Here is a 21,676-nt window from a genome sequence, read left to right as displayed (position 1 = left end):
AAAAAAAAGGCTTTCTGAAATAGGAAGTGCTATTGAATTAGTCTCAGTTGCATTTAGAAGGACACGTAATTATGGGCACAAGAAGAGAACAGGTCAGATCATGCAAGATATTGCTTGTACGTAGTTAGATTATCTGTTCATCTAACTTGATCACTAGCCTGCTGGTAATAAGATCTTGGGAAGAAGCCATCTTTTCCCTTTCAATTCACAGGTGATGTAGACTGAAGCTGGGGGTCTTCTATAAGAGGCCTCTTCAAACTTGGCAACTTTAAAGACTTGTGGACTTGAATTTCGAGAGTTCTTCAGCTAGTCAGCATGGGAGTTGAAGTCCGCAAAGTCTTAAAATTGCCAAATTTGGAGACATCTGTTCTATACAAAGTATATGTTTTTTGCTTCTCCCCCACAGGCCCTCTATCAGCATCCTCCACAAGCATTCCTAAGTATTTTCAGCTGATTCCACATGGACATTTCTTATATTAATTCAGAACATCCACTCATAGAGCAAAACGACTACTACAAAAAAATTCACCAAGACTTGAAGTACGGGACAACAATCAGCTATAAAAGTGAGGACAACTCAACTGAGGAGTTTCCACACATAATGCAAGTAATTAATAATGCTGAAGAGTGAATTAAAAAACCCTTTTCATGGAATGTCTTTGGCTATAGGGCGTACGATGAAAGAATTCCACAAAGAGCCATCCAATTATATGACTCGTTGACGAAAGATAAAAGGTTTCCCCTATCCAGTTGTGTCCGACTCTGGGGGACGGTGCCCGTCTCTACTTCTTAGCTGAGGAAGCCAGTGTTGTTCAAAGACATTTCCACGGTCATGTGGTCAGCACATCATGCCGCAGCGTAAAGTGTGCGGTGAAAGATGCAACTCCGCTACCTTCCCACCGAAGTGGTACCTATTTACCTACTCGCACTGTCATGCTTTCAAACTGCTAGGTGGGCAGGAGCAAAAACGGGAGCTTGCTCCATCATGCGTTGCTCAGGTCTCAAACCCGGGCTGTCAGCTTTTTAACTGCTCACGCCAGGCGCACGGGGTTCACGGCGATGTTGCCCCCCCTCCCCCTCCTAAAACACGGACCAAGGAGTCTAACACAAGCATGAGTCAGAGGCTGCAGACAAAGGCCCCGTGGCACAATAAAGGTGAGGGCTGGCTCATTGATATCTACATTAAACAAATCCAATAAGAAAGTAGTTATTCCTAGACTGTGGTTTTTCAAGACCTTACAAAACGTCATGGCTCTGTTGACTCTCTACCAAGGCTCTCCTTTATGTCTAAAACAAAATTATTATTCTGTGACCAAACCTATTTCTGAAATGAAGCAATGCATGCATGCACGTACAGACACAGGTACACAATCAATTTCTGGTGTGATAAAAACTCTCCAATGATTTTCTACATGACTACCTCTGCTACAGAGAAAGACAGAATCCTTTGAGATAGTCAGGAAATTATTTTCTTCAACGTTGCACTGGAGACCAGCGGCCTGCCGCCCAAACTATGTATAAATCTAGGGAGCGCGAGGTTCACAGTATCCTACATCACACCTTGCTATAACTTACTGTAGACATTACAGCCTTGCACGACTTCTCTAAGACAGGTCTGGGACTGATCAAATAGTAAGCAGCCTCATTTCCATCAAAAATCGTGGGTAGCAAACGATTGCCACCAATGCTCTGGGAGTCATTGCAATCAAAGGAGCTAAGTGGGAAGATTGTGTAGAAGTAGGACAGCCAGCAGCAGAGTGATATACCACTATAAGAAACTTACATCATGTAAGCCATGTTCATACTTGGGTAGATTAAGTTCATATATTCAGGGTCTCCTGATTGGCCAGGGGTCTTAATGGGGACGTCCCATTCTGGACGTGACTAGCAGAAGAGAAGACCTCATCTTCATGCCATTTGTGCATTGGTCTTTTGTATCCATGTTCCACTTTTCTAATTTTAATGTCTCCATTTTTAATCCCTAATGTTTTTTAGCCTTCGATTGTTTTATATTTGCTATTTTTGACATATGTAAGCCACCCAGGGTTGCTTGATCGTGAGATGGGCAGCATATACATTTAATAAATAAATAAAATATACTAGCTCTTCCTCCCTACATCAATAGCAATAGCACTCAAGACTTATAAACCGCTTCGCAATTCTTTACAGCGCTCTCTACGTGGTTTACAGCGTCAGCATCTTGCCCGCAACAATCTTGACTTATTTTACCGACCTCAGAAGGATGGAAAGGTAAGTCCACCCTGAGCTGATCCGGATCGAACTCCTGGCTGCGGGCAGAGTTAGTCTGCAATACTGCATTCTAACCACTGCACTACCAGGACTTAAGTGGTTGAAATGTGTTCCTTTGCTTTAAAAAACAGCAGTTTTCAACCACACTATGTCGCTTTACAAGAAGGAATGACTAAGATTGAAATAACAAACAATGTCAAGTCTTCATTAGATCTTAATCTCTTTTCCCTTCCAGAATTCTGTTGCATGCCTTGCTCCAAAACTGTGGTGTGAGCCCAGCTATTACACTTTATTGTTTATCATGTGATGAGCATCCAAGCCATCAGGCACTCAATGAGCATCTAATGACATAAACAAACAGCCTAATGAAAGGATGTCAAATATCTGAAGAAGGAACAACTAATTTACAATTATATTAGAGGATTTATACTTGGATCTTACAAACTCTAGCTTTGTTTTATGGCATATGATAAATTCATGGCTTACATTATGAAAAGATTCAGTCATCCTTTGCTGTTTAATAAGAGTATCCCTTGAAATCATGGGGCTGGGATGAGAGCAATTTGTTTGGAATAACAAGCCTCTGCCACAGAAAAAATATGCACGCAGAAACATACATCAGCCGAGGCAAGTTAAAAAAAAAACAAATTTAGAATGTTAAGGAAAGAACTAACATAATAAGCTGTTCCTGGTTTTTTTTTCTTGCTTCAACGCTGCCAAGCTATTCAGAGTTGGCTTGTCAAAAAAACAAAACAAAAGAGCAATTAATAAATGACAGAGTTTAATTAGATCTAAAATTATATTCAGTCCTCTAGTGGATAGCCATCCTGTATGTTGAAAGCTTTTGAAATGGTCTGTGTGCACCAAAAGAACTGAGAATTGATATCAAATGGAGAAATAATTCATGATAAATAGCAATTCATGAACAGTTTCCTGATAAATTTCGTGATAACAGAACAGAAACCGTTTGCCAGGATCATCTTCTACGATGGATTAATTTTTTAACTTTCCCAATTTAGCCTACAGATCTAAGCTTTCCTTTTGGTTTTTGATCTCATTACTAACGAGAAGAGGTATGCAAATTTTTCAGGAGGTCCTCTGCAGCGTCTGAAAATGCTTACAAAACTCCTCTTTTCAAATAATTAAAACTCTCTCCCCAGTAATCAAACAGTCGTTTAGCTTAGGAAGACTGGAAAAAGATGTGGCTGCTTTAATGGTCTGAAAAAACATGTTTTGCAAGACATTTTCTCCAAGAGATATTTATAGCTCTACACTACCACCCAGGTTTCACCAGGAGCTACTACAAGCTGATGCCATTGAGAAGTAAACAAAAACAGATCAAAAGCAAAATTAAAATCTTTTGATTAAAAAGGTCTGTTTTTAGGGCCTCCTAAAAAAAGAAAAAAATCAACAAGGAGGCGAATCCCTTCAAAATAGCAAGTTTTGTATTCCAAAGTCTCCTACCAGGGTGGCACTTTGACAGCTGTGGACAAATTCAGATGATTCCATTGACTTTGTTGGGGTTTTTTTTTGTGAAGGGCAAAGAGAGGCTTACACTGCTAAAGAGATTGGTACTTTTCCAGATGTTAACATTAGGCAACATCTGATTCCTTAAACCTGTTGTGCATGAACATTGTGGGAAGGTACTAATTTTACCCTTCCAAACATTAAAGCTCACCATTGGCACCTAACTGCTATCAAATGCCAACAGTCTACCAGGGGTGGGCAACCTCGGCTCTTTTATGACTCATGGACTTCCACTTCTGAGAGTTGAAGTCCATGAGTCATAAAAGAGCTGAGGTTGCCTACCCCTGGACTCAAACCTATAAGTTGCCCATTTCCTGCAGCCATTCTGCTACCTCTTCCCCAACAAGATGGTGGAGTGGTTAGGGTTTTCTTGTGGGGAAAAAAAAAATCAACCTGGGTAGGGAAAATAGCTCTCGGGCTCCTAATTGTGCATTTACAACAGCCTCCCAGTCACATGTTGAAGTTTGCGTCTACTCCCTGACCTCTCTCGGAGGTGACCGGAGCTGCTGCCAATGCAAGCCAACTGGGGCTCATCACCATGCCAGCTTATTATTAAGTAAAAAGAAAGCAGCTGTGCAAATTTCCATTTCCCATTTTCAAGTTTCACAGTGCTGACACTGTCAATTAAGGAGAAATCCACTGATGCAAAAAATAAAAATAAAAATAAAAAATATATATGCTCTAATTGATTAGGGAGATGGTAATCTAAACCAACCAGGGACGCGGTGGCTCAGTGGGTTAGGATGCTGAGCTTGTCGATCAGAAGGTCGGCAGTTTGGCGGGTCGAATCCCGAGTGCCGCGTAACAGAGTGAGCGCCTGTTACTCGTCCCAGCTCCTGCCAACCTAGCAGCTCGAAAGCACGTAAAAATGCAAGTAGAAAAATAGGGACCACTACGGTGGGAAGGTAACAGCGTTCCGTGCGTCTTTGGCGTCTAGTCATGCCGGCCACATGACCACGGAGACGTCCTCGGACAAGTGCTGGCTCTTCGGCTTTGAAATGGAGATGAGCACCGGCCCCTAGAGTTGGAAACGACTAGCACGCATGTGCGGGGGAACCTTTACCTTTACCTTTAATCTAAACCAAAGCCACTTTCCCCTGCAGCAGATCCAAACATAAAGCAGTGCGAAGCGCAGCATCACACGGCGCTTTGTGGAGAGCAATTGAGCAAAATGATCCTTCTTGACAAGACGTCGGCCACAGCACGGACCAAGACGCCAACCGAGGCAATTAATTGATGAAGCCACAGGTCAAGAAAAACAAGGGTCAGGAGATGACAAGGCTGGCTGAGAAGGAACTACTGGTAAGATATCAGTGTGTGAGACTGCAAAATTCAGCTCAAGTCTGAAGGGTTGATATTGGGGTTGAAGGACAGAACTCTTTGCTCATCTCTCTTTGAAGGAAAATGGAAGAGGGATACCTGTGTGGTCCCCTTTCGTCATCCTCCGTAGGATCAGGAAGAAAACACCTTTCAATGGTGGTCTGCCTTAATGGAGGGGGAACAGCGTCCTCCTTTTTAGACACCAATAAACAGCCCCTCCCCCCACCATGCTGTACAGGTAGACCTCAACTTAACAACCACAATTGAGCCCAAAACATCCCTTGCTAAGGGAGACAGCTGTTAAGCGAAAGTCACCCCATTTTTACAACCTTTTTTGCAGCAGTTGTTAAGTGAAGCATGCAGTTGTTAAGTGAATAACACAGTGTTCCCTCCTCTCTTTAGCCTTCAATTCTGGATCTCACCACCTTTTAAGCTTTACCAACTTCTACTTCTTCTGCTGGTCCTTGTGTCTTTCTATCTACTCTAGCTGAGTGGTCCCCAACCCCCGTTCTGTGGACTGGCACCGGGCCATTGCATGTCAGAAACCGGGCTGTGCAAACAAGCTAAGCCCCATCCACGCCCCCTCCGGTCCACGGAAAAAGCTCTCCCCACGTAACTGGTCCCTGGTGTCTAAAAGGCTGGGGGCCTCTGCTCTAGCGGATATTTAATGCTTCCTTTTCTGTGTCTCCATTACCTTCTTCAAATGACTTCCCATTACCCCTTCCCGACTGTCTTCTGCCTCTTTTATTATTTTTTAAACATTCCCCATTCTTGCCAGAAGCAAGATGCACTGTATCCGTTCAAGCGACAGAAACGTGATTCCGATTACACTTTTTAAAAAAAATAAAATCCCAGGGGCTGACACCACAAGCTTTTAGGTGCAAAAGCAGCCCTCCTGTCTGAAAATGTCTTCGGAACAAGAGCTCGGGCTGAAACTGGATTCCTGCTTGCTTGCTGGATCTCCAGCAATCTGTCCCTGTCCTCTTCCAGATGCAGTTCCCTGAATGGGAAAATTCCAGGAAATCCCTCACTATTCCCTACTCATCTAGACCTCTTTCGGTTGCCTTGAGACGAGCCATGCTGTTTTCATACCCTGCCTTCTCAAGTGGTAACACAAAGAGGGCAATTCACAAGATCACCCTTACGGGCTGCAATCTGGTGACAGGTTGGAATGGCACCATCTTCCGCTGCAAACATGATTCACGTAAGCATATTAGCAACATTGCCTAAGCAATTAATAGGTCATTGACATGGAAAGCGTAGATGGTAACTTCAAGGCTCCAAGACAGCACTAAATAATCGTGGCATTCCTAACCGTGCCAGTGAAGGAAAGACTACAAAATGCTAGCTCAGCTTTAGGCGAAGGGCCAGGCAGCTAAGGAAGGTTAAAAAATTGCCATGAAGAACAAAGGCTGTATGATAAGTCGGTCGGTCACCAAGTCTCCTTCGCATGTGGACATAAAGAGCAATGAATGAAGAAGAAAAATGGCCCAGGTGCTAAGGACAGAAATATCCTTTTGTGCCCTTTCATGTCTATCAGGGGTTAATAGGGAGCAGAGTGTAATGATGATTAGTCATCTCTCTGCAAACATGATAGGGAAGAAAAAAAAGTCTTCAAAGACTGCATCACTGGAGCAAGCAAATGGAAAGGATTCTCAAAGAAGCAGTTGGGGATTTGATGCCACAGCCTTCTTTTAAGACAATTTTTTTTGAGACTCAGATAAGCCTTAAATACACAGAAGCACACATATCCCTATTTCAGTAGCTTTTTTTTTTCATTTGGTAAATGTGGAAGCCACAATGGAGGCAAAAGACATCGAGTTTGTGGAACAGAATAATTAACTGCGTTTTATTTTGTGGAAAAGAGGCAAGGAAGTGATGGGATGAATCAGGGGTGTCCAACCACAGCAACTTTAAGATCTGGGCTCTTCAACTCCCAGAATTCCCCTGGCTGGGAAAATTTGGGAGGTTAAGTCCCCAAGTCTTAATGTTGCCAAGGTTGAACACCCCTAGTAATTAAATGGCTTCCTCTGCAGATCCAATTGTCATCATGTGTTGGACCCAGACAGGGACCTTATGAATAAAGGAATTGATGCCTCAAAACATTAAGCAATCTACAGGATCTGCATTTGAACCCTTTTGAGTTAGGAGACAACAAAACTATTTTCTGGCTTAATCTCACGGAAACTCCCAATGGCACGGAATCACAACAATACGAACTTGTTCTTGTGAATTAAAGGTTTGGCCCGTTCAGTTAGGCAAAGAGATGATCTTCAGCTATTTCAATTGTTACTGTGACAAATCTTGCCAGGGCTGGCAAAGCTAGCTTAAGTACAGTAAATTGCCTCCCCCCCCCACTCAAGAGAAGGGCATATGGTCTGGGGCTGCATCGCCGTGAGCATTTCCCAAAACTCTGATATGTGTTATCTGCAGACATCCCATCACTGTTACTGAATGGTAACTTTTAATGTGACAAAAGGGCAAAGTCATTATACACACGACTGAACAGTAATCATACTGACTGTATTTAATTTTAATTGAGCGTAAATTTAAATACAATCAAAGAACCTGCCTTTCTTGGGCCCTACATTCTTGAACCGCAGCCTCTAAGACACTATTCAGAGACCAAGACTAATCCTCAGCTTGGAAAACGTGGAATATTTCAGGCTACATTGCAGCTGGAGATGTTTAATAGTAATATGCCAATAAAAATCATACTGGATTGCCATTAAGAAAACTGCAAAAATCCATAGGGTACTTCAGCTTTAAAGATAAAAGAATCTATGGGATAACACTAAAGTTTAAGCCTATAAAATGTGGAAATGCACAGATGGCCTATGTTTTAATAAGTAATGAATATATGCATAAAATTTACAGCTAATGTATTAGAACTCATGCAGTGTTGTTGATCAGACAATTAGTTGTCACTTTTTAGGGCAGTGGTTAAGAACAACTGAAGTAAGAAACATGAAAAATTCAGAGTATTCAAAAGCACCAGCGTATACGCCAACAATTACGTTTATTCCTGTATTGTATCGCTTGAAGGAGAATGATGAACTAATTTCATCCCTGTGTTCTCAATGTGAAACAAAAGTTCCCTTATAAGCAAGAGGGCTGTCTATTACCTTAAATTTTTAGGACCTCTCAGGGGCTAATCTAATAACTGCTGTTTTCATCATAAGTTTGACTGCAGAGTGGGGGGGGAAACAGTACTGAATTTTATCGCCCAAGAAGTAACTATGATCTTGCTTGCAAACAACAGGCTATTAATATTTAAAATCCAAGTTCTCAAAGCCATCCATATTTATTCATCATAAGGCCTTAATTTGGGGCTGAATTCAGGAGAAGCCCCACTTATTTCTCCTCTGACCTGCATTTGCAATTTGTACTGTTAACATCATCCACTTCTTCAAAGGCCCGTTTTGCAGATCTTACATGTTGCAACGGTTACTGTAGAGGTCAAATGTGGTAAGGTGTCCTTAAGACCACACAGAGATTGGGACGAACAAACTGGACTGCTAGTAAAGGGACTAGTTATTCCCTATAGTCACTAAAGGAGGATCAGAGTCCTACAAAGTGACATCTGTTCTCCTAGATCAGGGGTAGGCAACCTCGGCTCTTTTATGACTCATGGACTTCAGCTTGGCTGGCTCAGGAATTCTGGGAGTTGAAGTCCATGAGTCATAAAAGAGCCGAGGTTGCCTACCCCTGTCCTAGATTAAGGGTTGTCCAACTTTGGCAACTTTAAGACTTGTGGACTTCAACTCCCAGAATTCCCCAGCCAGGGGAATTCTGGGAGGAAGTCCAGAAGCCTTAACGTTGCCAAGGTTGGACACCTCTGTCCTAGATGGAATTCTCATGGATCATGAGAAGATCTCTACTGGGACAAAAGCAATTCTGCGAATTCATGGTTAAGATGAGCAATTCTCTTTTCTGATACAGAATCTTTTTTTTTAATCCCATTTATATCCCGCCCTTCTCCGAAGACTCAGGGCGGCTTACAATCTACGAAACACAAATCAATGTGCTTAGCAATAGCCTTCATTCTATGTATATGCCTGCTTATTAGGGCTTTCGGGCCCCCCCAAGCAGCATTATTACAAAGTCAGCTTATTGCCCCCAACAATCTGGGTCCTTTAGCCAATCTGATTTTGGCTAAAACCGAGGGAAACCTGGACATTAGGAAATATATGGATTTTTAAACTGCTTAAAAAGGAAACAGTTTTTTTTCCAGATTTTACTTTAGAAAAATGATCTATGATTTGTTGTGTCTACCTAATATTTAGACCAAGATTCTTGAATAAATCATGGCTTTCCCCCCCTTTTCCCCCCGCAATTCAGTCTGTTCTAAAATGCTCATGTTTTTGTCATACAACCTAAATCTCTGGAGTCTGATCAAAAGCCTTCTTTCCCACATATACAGAGTCGTTCCAGCCCAGATGAATGCACGTTTGGCCATTCAATAATTTTGAGTATTTTAGAGAAAAATACAGTAATGACTCATACTTCTGATTTCTTGATGTTGAATTAGGTGCAGAACTCGAGCAATGTTAGAGAGACCTCTCCAGGGTTTGTTTTTTCAGTTTTAATTTACTTACTTGCTTAACTTTATTGTGGTCATTAACCAATCGAAGACAAATGGCATTCTAATATTTAAAATATCCAAAACGAAATTGACAATATCAGGACAGTTTAAAAAGTACATACAGACAAAAGAAAAGTTGGCTACACGACAGTATTGCATTAGAACATGTTGAACAGGCTTGCTTAAGCTACGCGTATACAACAAGAAATTAAAATGAACAAGCTGGAAAATATACCATAACTTGAAATAGCAGCGTAAAATACAAATACTATACAAATGCTATCTGGTCAGGCATCTTGCTAGCGAATTTAAACTTGGGTAGTTCTAGTTTTTTATTGTTTTTATTCTTTTGCAATGTTTTTAGCATTTTATTTGCAGTATGTTTTTTGAATTGTAAGCCATTGACTGAGATGGCTGACTACTGCAAGTGAATAAATATATTACATATCTGTGTATGTCTCTCTCTCTCTTTTCACACACACACACACACACACACACAATGCCTCTCACATATTCATGCATATATATTCATGAATGAAACCATAAAATTATCCAAAAGGATTTAAGAATCATAAACTTCTCTTCAGATAAATATCCTGTAATAGGTGACATAGCACATTCACCCCAATGGTTAATGCTGAGCCTCAGTCATTTCTGGCCATCCATATCAGACAGGTTCAATTGCTCTTAATTATTCTTTGCCTGGTGTGCCATCACGCAAAACCTGGCAGCCTCGTGTGCTATTTCAGGATTGATGTCAGCAAGTAGAAATTATTTATACTTCGCTTTTAATTTATTACAATCAAAGATCAGCCAACTAAGACAACCTCTTGGGAAGATCTTTCCTTTTGGAAGGACCTGCACCAAAATAGCAAAAGTCTACATTGAATAACAACAACAACAACAACAAGACCGGAATATCCAAAGTTTCCCCTTACTGATTGTGCTGGCCATTGGCCTGGGTTAGCCTATGAATGTCAAATCCCTGGAAATTTAGTTGAGCTCATTTTCCAGGGAAAAGAATGCTCTAGAGACTCAGCCTTCGTTAGGATTTATATTTCTCTCTGTCCTTCTATCAAGGGACAGTTTTTTCTTACCATCTGTGTGCTAAAAATATTTTAATTTATTAAAAGCCCATATGATTATAAAACCAGCCAGACTGACAGTTCTCCTGCTGAGATCCAGTCTGTTACCAGTTTTGGAATGGTTAAATATGTATACGAAATGCTTATTATAATCTCCTTAATTATATGGGTACCTGCAGCCAGCTGTTCCAGAACACTGTATGCGATCACGGGGCTAGGTCCCCCAAAATATTAAAATATGCAAGCCTGGGAAAGTGCTGACTCCATTATTATTCATTAGTAGCAGGGAAAAAAAATAGGGAAAAATATACGGCTGCATAAATAGATCCAATGAGTGCAATTAAGCCCCAAGTAAGGTCACAATGCATTTATTTAAAGCTGCATTAATTCTGTGCTCCCTGCCCCTAAGCGGAAGTCAACAACAATGATCTTTTCTCTTTCTTTTTTTTTTAGAAAACCTTTACCTATTCCCCCCCCCCCTTTTTAAAAAAAAAATGCATTTCATTTCACCACCTTTTAGAGGATATTCTTATTATCTGGCTAGGAATATTCAGGACTTATCATTGCTTTTAGCTCTTAACCACATTCAGGACTCCTTGAAATCCTGAACTCTAACGTTAGTGTGTGTGTGGGGGTCATCTCTAAAGCAGGTAAATCTGCTTTATGGAGGATCAGTCCTTTGAAAAACCAGTGCTACAGCTAACAGAAAGTAATCTTACCTGAGCCATTTTTCAAGTATCCATTTGCATCTACAGTTGTGTATTTAATGTAAGGTCCTGGCTGATTCACGCCAAAGGGCTGAAAGGTAAGAGACATTGCATTATTTTTCCCTTCTTGGTCCTAAAAATTGGCACAAGAAACAATCATCCTCAAAATCCCCCTCAAACGCGGATTCCTTTCGTTGTTCGCAGTGTTTCTTTCCACGATTAGAAGAACAGAGCAGGCAGCTATTCTCCACCCATCTAAAATGAACTAGTTAGTCTCAACTTACCATCACAATGCATCCCAAAGTTTCTGTTGCTAAGCAGAGTCGTTAAGTAAATTCCATTCCCCCGCCCCCCTTTTACAACCTTTCTTGCCATAGCTGTTAAATGAATTGCTGCAGTTGTTGAGTTAGTAACATGATTGCTAAGCGAGTCTACACGGACTTTTGCTGGTCACAAAAGGGGAATCACATGATCCCGGGGACACTGCAACCGTCATAACTGGGAGTCAGTGGCCAAGCATCTGGATTTTGACCGCATGATCACGGGGGTGCCACAACGGTCGTAACCGTGAAAAACAATTGTCACCAATTGTATCACCAATCTGATTTCTAAGGCCAGGATTTACATACTTATTGTTCACGTATTTTGCTGAGCTGTCCTCATTAGTGAAATACCTCCTAGCTAATAGGCACAGTCTGGCTGCATCCATTAAACACTTCTCTAGGTCTTTCTGATATGATTTACTCCCTGTCTCCATTTCCTTCCATTTAGGAACATGTATCTTGTAATATACATAACATTTTAAAAAACTTTAAGCCCTTGGACAAGGACATGGTAGTTTAAGATGCCAGGGCTCGTTTGATGTTTAATATATATAAAAGAAAGATGCAATACACGCTGCTTCCTAAAAGACCAAACCAAACTTCTCCATCTGGGACTTTAAAGCTTATATGTGACCGAGGCACCTCACTTAGAAGTTCTGAATGCCGATACAACTCTGAGGCCGTTTTAAAAGAAGAGTAAAGTGTTAAGCCCAAAGGAGAACGATTCTTTGCACGCAAGAAAAATACCCAGCCCCAGCAGTGCCTCAATATATACAGACTTTTGTTTTTTGAAGTAAAAAATCACTATGAACCATAAACATGTTTCCTTGGGAATTTAACGCAATGATAAATACAAATTGGAAGGACAAAACGTATGGAAAACAGAACGTCCTTTGCATTTTTCAAGATGGTGGCAAGGTGCACCTCTGGGAAGGGAGAGTAAAGAATAAGGAAAATGGTTGAAAGTGGCAAAAAAAAAAGTCCCAAGTGAGAAGCAACCATTTCAACAACAGCATACCTCGGGGATCAAAATTGCTCAAACATAGCTCTCAATAGTTGTGTTTTACTACGCGGCCTTTCAAAACTATTTCACTTTTTTTAAAAAAAAGATTTATTTGGAAGATACATCATCCTATATCCAGTGGTTGATGAAACACAGAAAAAAAATATGGCAAACTGGACAGCCCATGTACTTTAATCCACTAAATATATTTAAGCTCAAAGAAGAGGGAGTCAAGCTATTCTCCAAAGCACCTGAAGGCAGGGCAAGAAACAATGGATAGAAACTAATCAAGGAGAGAAGCAACCTGGACCTAAAAAGACGTTTCATGACAGTGAGACCAATTAATTACCTCCAGATGTTTTTGGGTGCTCTATCACTGGAGGCTTTTTAAAAAGAGACTGGACAGCCATTTGTCTGAAATAGTATAAGGTCTCCTGCATGACCAGGAGGTTGGACTACAAGACCTCCAAGGTCCCTTCCAATTTTGTTATTCTGCGTTGCAGGGTTAGGAAGGACATTCTACGCACATCCATTGTCCAAAGTAGACAATGCTCAGTCTATACTACGCATTGTTCAACCATTTGCTTTAAAAATCCGAGGGAGTGGTAGTGGTTACGAACTATCTTTACAGTACAGGGTGTAAAAGAGAACAAAATGAAAACAGTCAATAAGAGCTAGGATTTCCAAAGCGTCTGAAGAAATAATATTTTCCGGCATCCAGTCACGACCAAACATTAAATTTCTTCCACTCAAGAAGGTGTACCTTCGGTTGTCCTTGTAATGATTAAAAGGTAAGCAACCAGGACGTGGCTCTCTTTTGACCAACAAAACGATGGCACGGATTGGATATGCCAGAATTCCCCAGACATGGATTTTAACAGCATACTTACTGTTATCTTGCGAGGACAGTCATTTGAGCAAAGGCCACTGAGAACTGTGGATAAACAAGAGAGCAGAACCAATGGTTGTTAGCCCTGTTTAACAGGTTTCTTAGGCAAACACCCTCGTTTAAAGATGGTCGCAAAGGCCAACAAAGCGATAAAGGCTCAGGGATACAAAATTATAGACGTCTGTCTCTCCCACGATCATGACTTGGAAAAACGTTATTCCTGACGCCCCTTTGTGCAATGAAGATGCCCTTGTGTTTTATAATCAACTGAATGACTTGGTGCCAAAGACAGGTATAAGCCTGGGGGGAAAAAATTAACCCGCCTGCCAAAAATTATTTGGAAAAAAGCTTTCTAAAGGAATTTTTCGCTCCTGGCTCATTAAGGCTATTAGAGCCTTAGATCTTGTTTGCAGATGTTTTGTTGCTTTCGAAATGCAAACTTGAAAAAGTATTAATCAATGTATTAATTCGGGTTGCTGAAGCAAGTAATAAACATACTGACCACAGAAGAAAACATTTTAATGCTGGGTTCATTCTTTGCTGTCTTCTTTGCCCTTAATCCCTTCAAAAAACACCTGTTCTTGAAACCACTTCATCTTGGTGCCAAGACAGCTTGTAACATGCTGTGATTAAGCAGCTGATTCCTTAATAACTTACCCCAAAAGCTGGGCATCTGTGAAAAGAGTTTGCCCTCTATAAAGCATTTAAAAGGGGGGGGGGAAAGCAATTGGTAGATCTGCAGTTTTAAACTACAAACATTGAAGCCGCTGAAGGCGTTACCTAGCCTGGTACCGAAATGTTTGGAAACCAACCCACAAGCTTGGAAAACAAACCTTCGCCCTCATCCTACCCCCGAGCTACAGTTATTTGCCACTATTTTTTTTTTAATATTTTAATTCCATTTATATCCCGCCCTTCTCTGAAGACTCAGGGCGGCTTACAAACTTAGCAGTAGCCTTCATTCTATGTATATGCCTGCTTATTAGGGCTTTCACACCCCCCCAAGCGGCATTATTACAAAGTCAGCTTAATTGCCCCCAACAATCTGGGTCCTCATTTTACCTACCTCGGAAGGATGGAAGGCTGAGTCAACCTTGAGCCTGGTGGGACTCGAACCTGCACTAATTGCAGGCAGCTGGTGTTACTTAAGGAGGCATTAGCCCACTGCTCCACCAAGGCAGTGGAGCAAACTATATTGCAAACTATAAACACCGTTTGGACTGAAGCAGAGGAAAAAGCACATTTACCATCGCACTGGACTTTCTGCACTGTCCTACTTTGTCACTTTTATACTCATGAAGGAATCAGAAGCTACTTATCCTTATTCAAATATGGTCCAGAAGCAGCTTGGGAAATACTGAATGTGAAGTATACAACTAATCCAAAGGTTAATCGGACAGACGATCTCAAAAACGCTCGTTAACTAGGCTAGGTGAATAAGCAAAATTGTTGCTCTGCAATTCTCCTGCAGAAGGGCCATCCAATTCCAGATGACCCCGGGTAGTTGACATTACAAAAGACACAAGAAAAGTCATGAAAAATTCCAAATGCTTCCTAAAACATTCGTACAGTATTACTTTTTTTATACTTAGGCTTTTAGTGAACTTAATGTGTAAAGCAAATGGCAAGAATCTTCTAAAATAAACAGGCCTGTATCTGATTAATTGGGTTTTCTTTAACCTGTTCCTCTCAGGTATATCTTTTAATGTAATCTCCTATCTCACCTCATTACTACTTAATAGCCATCTTTCTGCTCTTCTTAGGCTGGGTGGAAAACTATCAGCAGTATTGGATTTTTCCCTTTAATAGCATTTTAATGTTTTCATACTGAGCCACTCACCAATGACTTTAACAAAGTAGGCATCTGCTTCAAAGTTATTTTTTAATGCGTGGATTGCAAGCTCTTTTTTAGGAGAATTCTTGCTGAGGACAATTATATCCAAGATTCCCTAGAGACAAAAAAAAAATGCAAAAGCACATAAATGAATAAGCAACTCAAAGAGCACTAAACGTGTCAATAAAGTAAAAAAAAATGAAAATATGAAGGTCATAATCGTTAGGGGATTCTCAGTCATCCAGGTCATGGTCCCTGACATGAACCAGGGTTTTAAATCAGAGTTAATATGCATAAGGAAATGTGGCTTTTCCAGCCTTCGTCCTGAGGTCGCTGCCACGATGTTGATGCCTAAAAAAAATCGCATTGCAATCTACGAACTCCTTTTTAAGGAGGGTGTGATGGTAGCCAAGAAGGATGTCCACATGCCTAAGCATCCAGAACTAGCCGACAAAAATGTGCCCAACCTCCATGTCATGAAAGCAATGCAGTCCCTGAAATCTCGTGGCTATGTGAAGGAACAGTTTGCCTGGAGGCATTTTTACTGGTATTTGACCAATGAGGGCATCCAGTACCTGCGAGATTATCTCCACCTACCACCTGAAATCGTGCCTGCCACTTTGCGCCGCAGCCGTCCTGAAACAGGCAGACCCAGGCCCAAAGGTTTAGAGGGTGAACGTCCTGCTCGTCTTACACGAGGAGAAGCTGATAGGGATACCTATAGAAGAAGTGCAGCTCCTCCTGGTGCAGACAAAAAGGCAGAAGCTGGTGCTGGATCAGCTACTGAATTTCAGTTTAGAGGTGGATTTGGACGTGGGCGTAGTCAACCCCCTCAGTAGAAAACTTGCTGTTATTTGCATCTTATTTGCATAAGGAAATGTGGATGGCAACTAAGAAGGCAAGAAAACGGCAGAAAGAGCTCAACTCACGTCTTCGTAAATATCAAAGAAAGTGGCCACCACGGCATCGTTGATTTGATTTAGATCGGACAGCGCCCAGTGAACCTTAAACGCTCGGCCTGCACCCTTACAGCTCGTATTCCTACATTCTTCATTCTCCAATAGGAAAGCCTGTTGGTTGCTGCAAAGGAAAGCACAAAACGGGATATAGGACTTAGCTCTCCCCCTTTGTGAAAACCAATTGCAAGCCAGCATCGTAAACATTTACAGAAAGTCCAAGTCAGCAGCCCTGGATTGCGGAAGTGTGGGGGTTAAAGTGATTATCAAACAAGAAAACCTCTAGGCGAGATTCTTTAAAAAACAAAATAGCACTCTAAACAAGTCCCAGTGCTTAATGGCTTCAAAAAATAAAACCCAGAAGAACACACAGTTCCTGATGGCCAAAGTGGCAATTCATGTGCAGGTTGTGTGCTATTTCCAGGCTGGAAGAGAGACAGTATTTTTGTCTGCGTTCTTGATTCACCCGAGAAGACACTCTTGGTTGAATCCTTGCCCCAAGCTGAGACGAACCACAGGAAAGAAAGAGGTTTACCAAGCTTCGAGCTATCACTTGTTTTTGCCATCCTGCTGTAGTCACTTCCTCTGTTTGGTCAAGCTGGACCATTTCACACAAGCAATTAAACAGGTGTATCTGTGACCCCCTCACTAGCTCAGTCTACCCCAATCTGCTGTTCTTTAGGTATGGTGGAACTGCCTCCTTATGTTCTCAACAACCTAGACCAAACCAGCTGGGATTATTTGTGATGGAGAACTTTGGAAGAGTTAGTTCTGCACAGATGGTGTTTTTGCTACAGTAAGCAAAATATCTGGCTTCTTTGAAAGTGGATGTGTTAAAGGCAGCCAAACATGCACACAGATCTTTAAAGTTGAAGAGTACTTGGCCAATACTACATCACAATACTGCAATATACCCACATTATACAACAGCACTGATTGTTGTGCAATGTAGGTGTAAGATACGATAAGAATGGAATCCAAGTTTTGGAAATAGAAGAAAAAGAGCTGTCAACAATACCAGGGGTGTCCAATCTTGGCAACTTTAAGACTTGTGGACTTTAACCCATGCTGGCTGGGGAATTCTGGGAGTTGAAATCCACAAGTTGCCTTAAAAGTTGTCAAGGTTGGACACCCCTGAATTCTACTGTACTAGAAGCATCATCGTCATCTACTACCTCTAAAACACATAACACTCTGGCTTCACATTAGTCAGCTTTGTACTTTAACAAAATTCTGTATTGTCATCTCAAGAATATTCCTTTACTGCACTTTATGAATCTTTACATATTTACACCCTGCCTAGGTCATGACATAGGTGTCATCATGTTCTAACTCCATTTTTTTTTAACCTCCCTTCTGTCTTAGCCTGGGGTCAATCCTTTCTTGATGTATGTCTTTCTAAAAAAAAAAAACCCATTTGGAATTTTATAAAATAAAATTACTGAAAAGCTTTATTTCATGAGCTATGCCAAGTTGACAGTAGTATATAATCTATTTACACTTTTCAGGCACAGGTTAAATGCTCAACTCTATACGGTAAGGAAGACAATGATTAAAACAAGTAAAAATGTACCTAGCTCCCTTCTATGGAAGAATAACGTTCCCAGGGTTTATCTCATTTTATTTTCCCAGCCTCCCAGTGAGATAAAGACAAGTTCCAAAAACATTAATCTCTTCCATCCAAAAACAGTCAGATTTGTGGGTCCTTCTGTAATGATTAACTGCAGAATAATCTAGCTTCCTAGCTCTCTTCATCTCAGGAGGCTAGGATTTAGATCAAGGAAGGAGATCAATGAGGCAAAGTTACGGAGAAAGGCTTCCTAACAAATTGGAAGATACTACTGGAAACATTGCTATAAAGGCGGCATTGAATGCTGAAGTCCACGCAGAAAGAGCTGACCATGAACGGTCCACCCAACCGTGGACCTCTGAAGGCAAATTACATTGGAAGAAAATAACGTGGGAACTACATGGAAACAGGGAAGCCGTCATCTGCGCTCTCATAAAACAATGAAGGGTGAATAAACCTATTTCACGATTGCCAGAAGAATAAACCCTTTGTGTCAAATCTGCAAAGTACAAGAATGTTCATAAAATCCAAGCTGCATTCAAATCCATTTTGAAACAATTCGCTCTGTTAAAAAGCTGATCAAGGAGGAGGTGAAGCAACCCGTAGAAGAATTTTGACTTAAGAGGGTTAGAGTAGCGGGCAAAATCTTGGCTAAAGCCTCCTCTCTTTCCTTACTAGTTTTTCTGAAGCGGCGTGGAAGCAGGGAAGAACAGCAACCTTGCTGGAAGATTCTCTTTTCAAAGATAAGAGGAGGGGAAAAGAAGGCTGACACGAGGATATGTCGGAAAGTGAAATCTTTCCCTGTCTGGAGTTTCTCTCTCTAGAGCACCGGAGTGCCATGTCAGAATTTAACAACACTCAACTGCACTGCAGCAGAAAGGACAGATTCTTAACCTGCATTTGCAAGAGAACAAGGGTGACGGAACACCGTTTTTTTCCTCCTTCCTGTAAATATTCCCTGCAAATAGAAAGGCCGGGGAAACATGCGAAAAAGTTCAGCCAGCCTGAAGCAGCTGCACTCCAAAAATAGACCCTGGTGTGTGTGTGTTTGTGTGGTGGGGGGAAGGTGGGGGGAATTTGGCAATTTACAGCGATGAAAGTTGATGCCAGCACAGCAAGGTTGCAGGCAGGCAATGTACCCCTTAAATCCCTTAACCCAGGGGTCAGCAACCTGAACCAGTGAAAGAGCCACTCGGAACCGGTTCCCTCACAAAAGGAAAAACTGGGAGCCGCAAAAAATGTGTGCACATGCGCACACATGCGTGCATGTGCAGAACAGGGTTTGACTGAAGAGTGGAGCCAAGGCGAGATATGCACCTACCCTGCATATTTGAATTGATTGGTTGAACTTTTTTAGTACCACTTTTTTTTTTTGGGACTGCACATGGCAGAGGACTGGGAGCCGCAGGAGACGGCTGAAAGAGCCACGGGTTGCAGACCTGTGCCTTAACCCATCACCACTGGGGCCTCCTTGGATGGGGGGGCGTTCTAAAGACCAGATAAGGCAGAGGTCCCCAACATTTTGGGCACCAGGGACCGGTTCCATGGAGAAAAGTTTTTTCCACCGGATCGGAGAGTGTGTGATTTTGTGTGCTGCCTTGCATCCTATGGATGGGGCTTTGCTTGTTTGTGCGGCCCGGTTGCTGGCATGCCGTGGCCCAGTTAGCGGTCCACGGACCGGGGGTTGGGGACCCCTGAGGTAAGGGATGCTGATAAGCCAGAGGTAACCTGAATCTGGATTTGTTGTGCTCTATGGACAGTCTTTGCTCAGCGACCACACCTGGGGCTGGTGACTCGGCGGTAAAGCGAAGGATCTCTTTGTGAAACAGTGACGGTGCTTACGATCTGACTTCAGCTTCCCTTTGCTTTACGGCTCTGCGAAGGTCATAAATGCGAGGATGGGTTACTTTTCCGTCACTGCTGTAATGGTGGTTCGCTAAATGAGGTAGTTGCTAAACGAGGTCTTAACTGAATGCAAGCATAGGTGCTACGTTTTGCACTGCCTTTACCTTGCTGGTGGTGCTTCGACTTTGTTATCTCTCAGGACAGAGGACATTTTTTTTTAAAAAAAAACACCATGGTTAGCTGAAAATTACATCTCCAGCAAGCCATCTGCACTCTGGAGGAGGAAACAGCCAGGCTGAAACAGAATCCTTTGCAGCTGGAACAGCAGATACTTAAATTAGTATTTCAGCCTTCCTCCAAATTATTTGGCTCTTATTGAAAATTTAAGATCAAATTATAAACTACGCTGGGACAATAGACTGAAGTGGAAGCTAAACTAAGAAGAGCAATAGCTGACATCACAAGACCCCATGGTTGATCCCAAGGCTGGATATCTGATTTGTTTAATTTGGTTGGATCCTTTTTGTTTTATATATCAATGTTTCCTGGGTGAAACCATGCTTTTATTAAGCCAAAGCAGCAAAGCACTGAAAGAATTTCCACACGACTGTCACATTTGTCAAATATTTTTCTCTCTCTTGATGCACAAACTTTGAACACGTAAGAATTTTTGGTGGCGTTTTGCAGAGAATTCCCTTTTCATTCTCTGGAGAGATCAGAAGGGATGTTTGGGTATGATACATTGGATTGTTACAAATACGCATAAAAACATTCACACATGCAATACAAGATCCTGGTAACTGAAAACTTTATAAATGCAGAGAAAAGAGTAAGATAGTTCCTTTCCTGCTCACATTTGTGTGTAACAGAGTTAATGGATTCTAATGAACGCATGACAACCATATAATCAACCATTAATCTTATTTAGGTCACTATACACAACCTATTTTATAACTATTACAATAATCTTGGCTTTTTTATTGCACTTGTTAACAACTGTCAATATATTTCCTCTCTAAAATGGCATGCTAAGTGTTTCATGCTAAGAGCCTCCCCTGCCAATTATCAGCTCAGATTTTACAAGAATTTATAAATATTTATAACTACCTTTGGCAGTTCATTTGCCGGTGGGAGAAAAACGGATTTTGTTTTTAAAGAGCTACTCTTTCCCTACACACACACACACAAGCAGAAATAGCATAGGTAATTCAAATTCTGGTGTGGAAGTAGTAAATTTCAGTATGAAGGACCCCCATAAATTTATGGAATAAGTTACTCCTCTGCTAGCTTCGTGTTTGACAATCTGCCAGATGGACGCCAGCACAAAGTTGAGGGAAATAAAAGCTTCTAACAGCATATATGGCTTAGGTCCGGGATACTTGCAGGACCATCTGCTGCCGGGAACAAATTCCCATCGTCCAGTACGCTCACACAGAGAAGGCCTCCTCAGGGTACCGTCAGCTAGGCAATGTCGGCTGGCGACCCCCAGGGGGAGGGCCTTCTCTGTGGGAGCACCAACCCTATGGAATCAGCTTCCCCCTGAGCTTCGGATAGCCCAAAACCTCCAATCCTTTCGCCGCGGCCTCAAAACACACCTGTTCCACCAAGCTGACCTAGACTGACAGGCATCTTAATTAATTTATATTTAGTATTTTTAATTCATTTTTAAATTCTCTAATTTTTTATTGCACTGATGTTCTCAATTTCATTTATCTTGATTTATGCACTTATTATATGTTTTATTGTGAGCCGCCCTGAGTCCTTCAGGAGATAGGGCGGGAT

General features: G+C 41.6%; 2 protein-coding genes across 2 annotated transcripts in view; one reads left to right on the top strand and one right to left on the bottom strand.

The window, feature by feature from the left end:
* Positions 1-21,676, bottom strand: part of ITFG1 (integrin alpha FG-GAP repeat containing 1) — a 78,034-nt gene that overhangs the window by 17,526 nt on the left and 38,832 nt on the right. The window contains exons 11-14 of the mRNA XM_081336051.1: positions 16,453-16,603; positions 15,530-15,638; positions 13,691-13,734; positions 11,487-11,565 (exon numbers count right to left, since the gene is read on the bottom strand). Of these exons, the coding sequence (XP_081192177.1) occupies positions 11,487-11,565; positions 13,691-13,734; positions 15,530-15,638; positions 16,453-16,603 (383 nt within the window). The remainder of the gene's footprint in view (positions 1-11,486; positions 11,566-13,690; positions 13,735-15,529; positions 15,639-16,452; positions 16,604-21,676) is intronic.
* On the top strand, positions 15,823-16,385 carry LOC308672948 (small ribosomal subunit protein eS10-like). Its single transcript, XM_081336262.1, has one exon. The coding sequence runs from the start codon at positions 15,865-15,867 to the stop codon at positions 16,360-16,362; it is 498 nt and encodes a 165-aa protein (XP_081192388.1). The 5' UTR covers positions 15,823-15,864; the 3' UTR covers positions 16,363-16,385.

The sequence above is a fragment of the Vipera berus genome, assembly GCF_964194415.1.
Source record: "Vipera berus genome assembly, chromosome: 10".
In the NCBI taxonomy this organism is placed as follows: Eukaryota; Metazoa; Chordata; class Lepidosauria; order Squamata; family Viperidae; genus Vipera; species Vipera berus.
Note: the sequence above shows the minus strand (reverse complement) of the source record. Positions and strands in the feature narration are given on the sequence as shown.

Bases quoted from the DNA above. Each gene is read 5' to 3' on its own strand.
- LOC308672948 (XM_081336262.1), top strand. From the start codon at position 15,865: ATGTTGATGCCTAAAAAAAATCGCATTGCAATCTACGAACTCCTTTTT.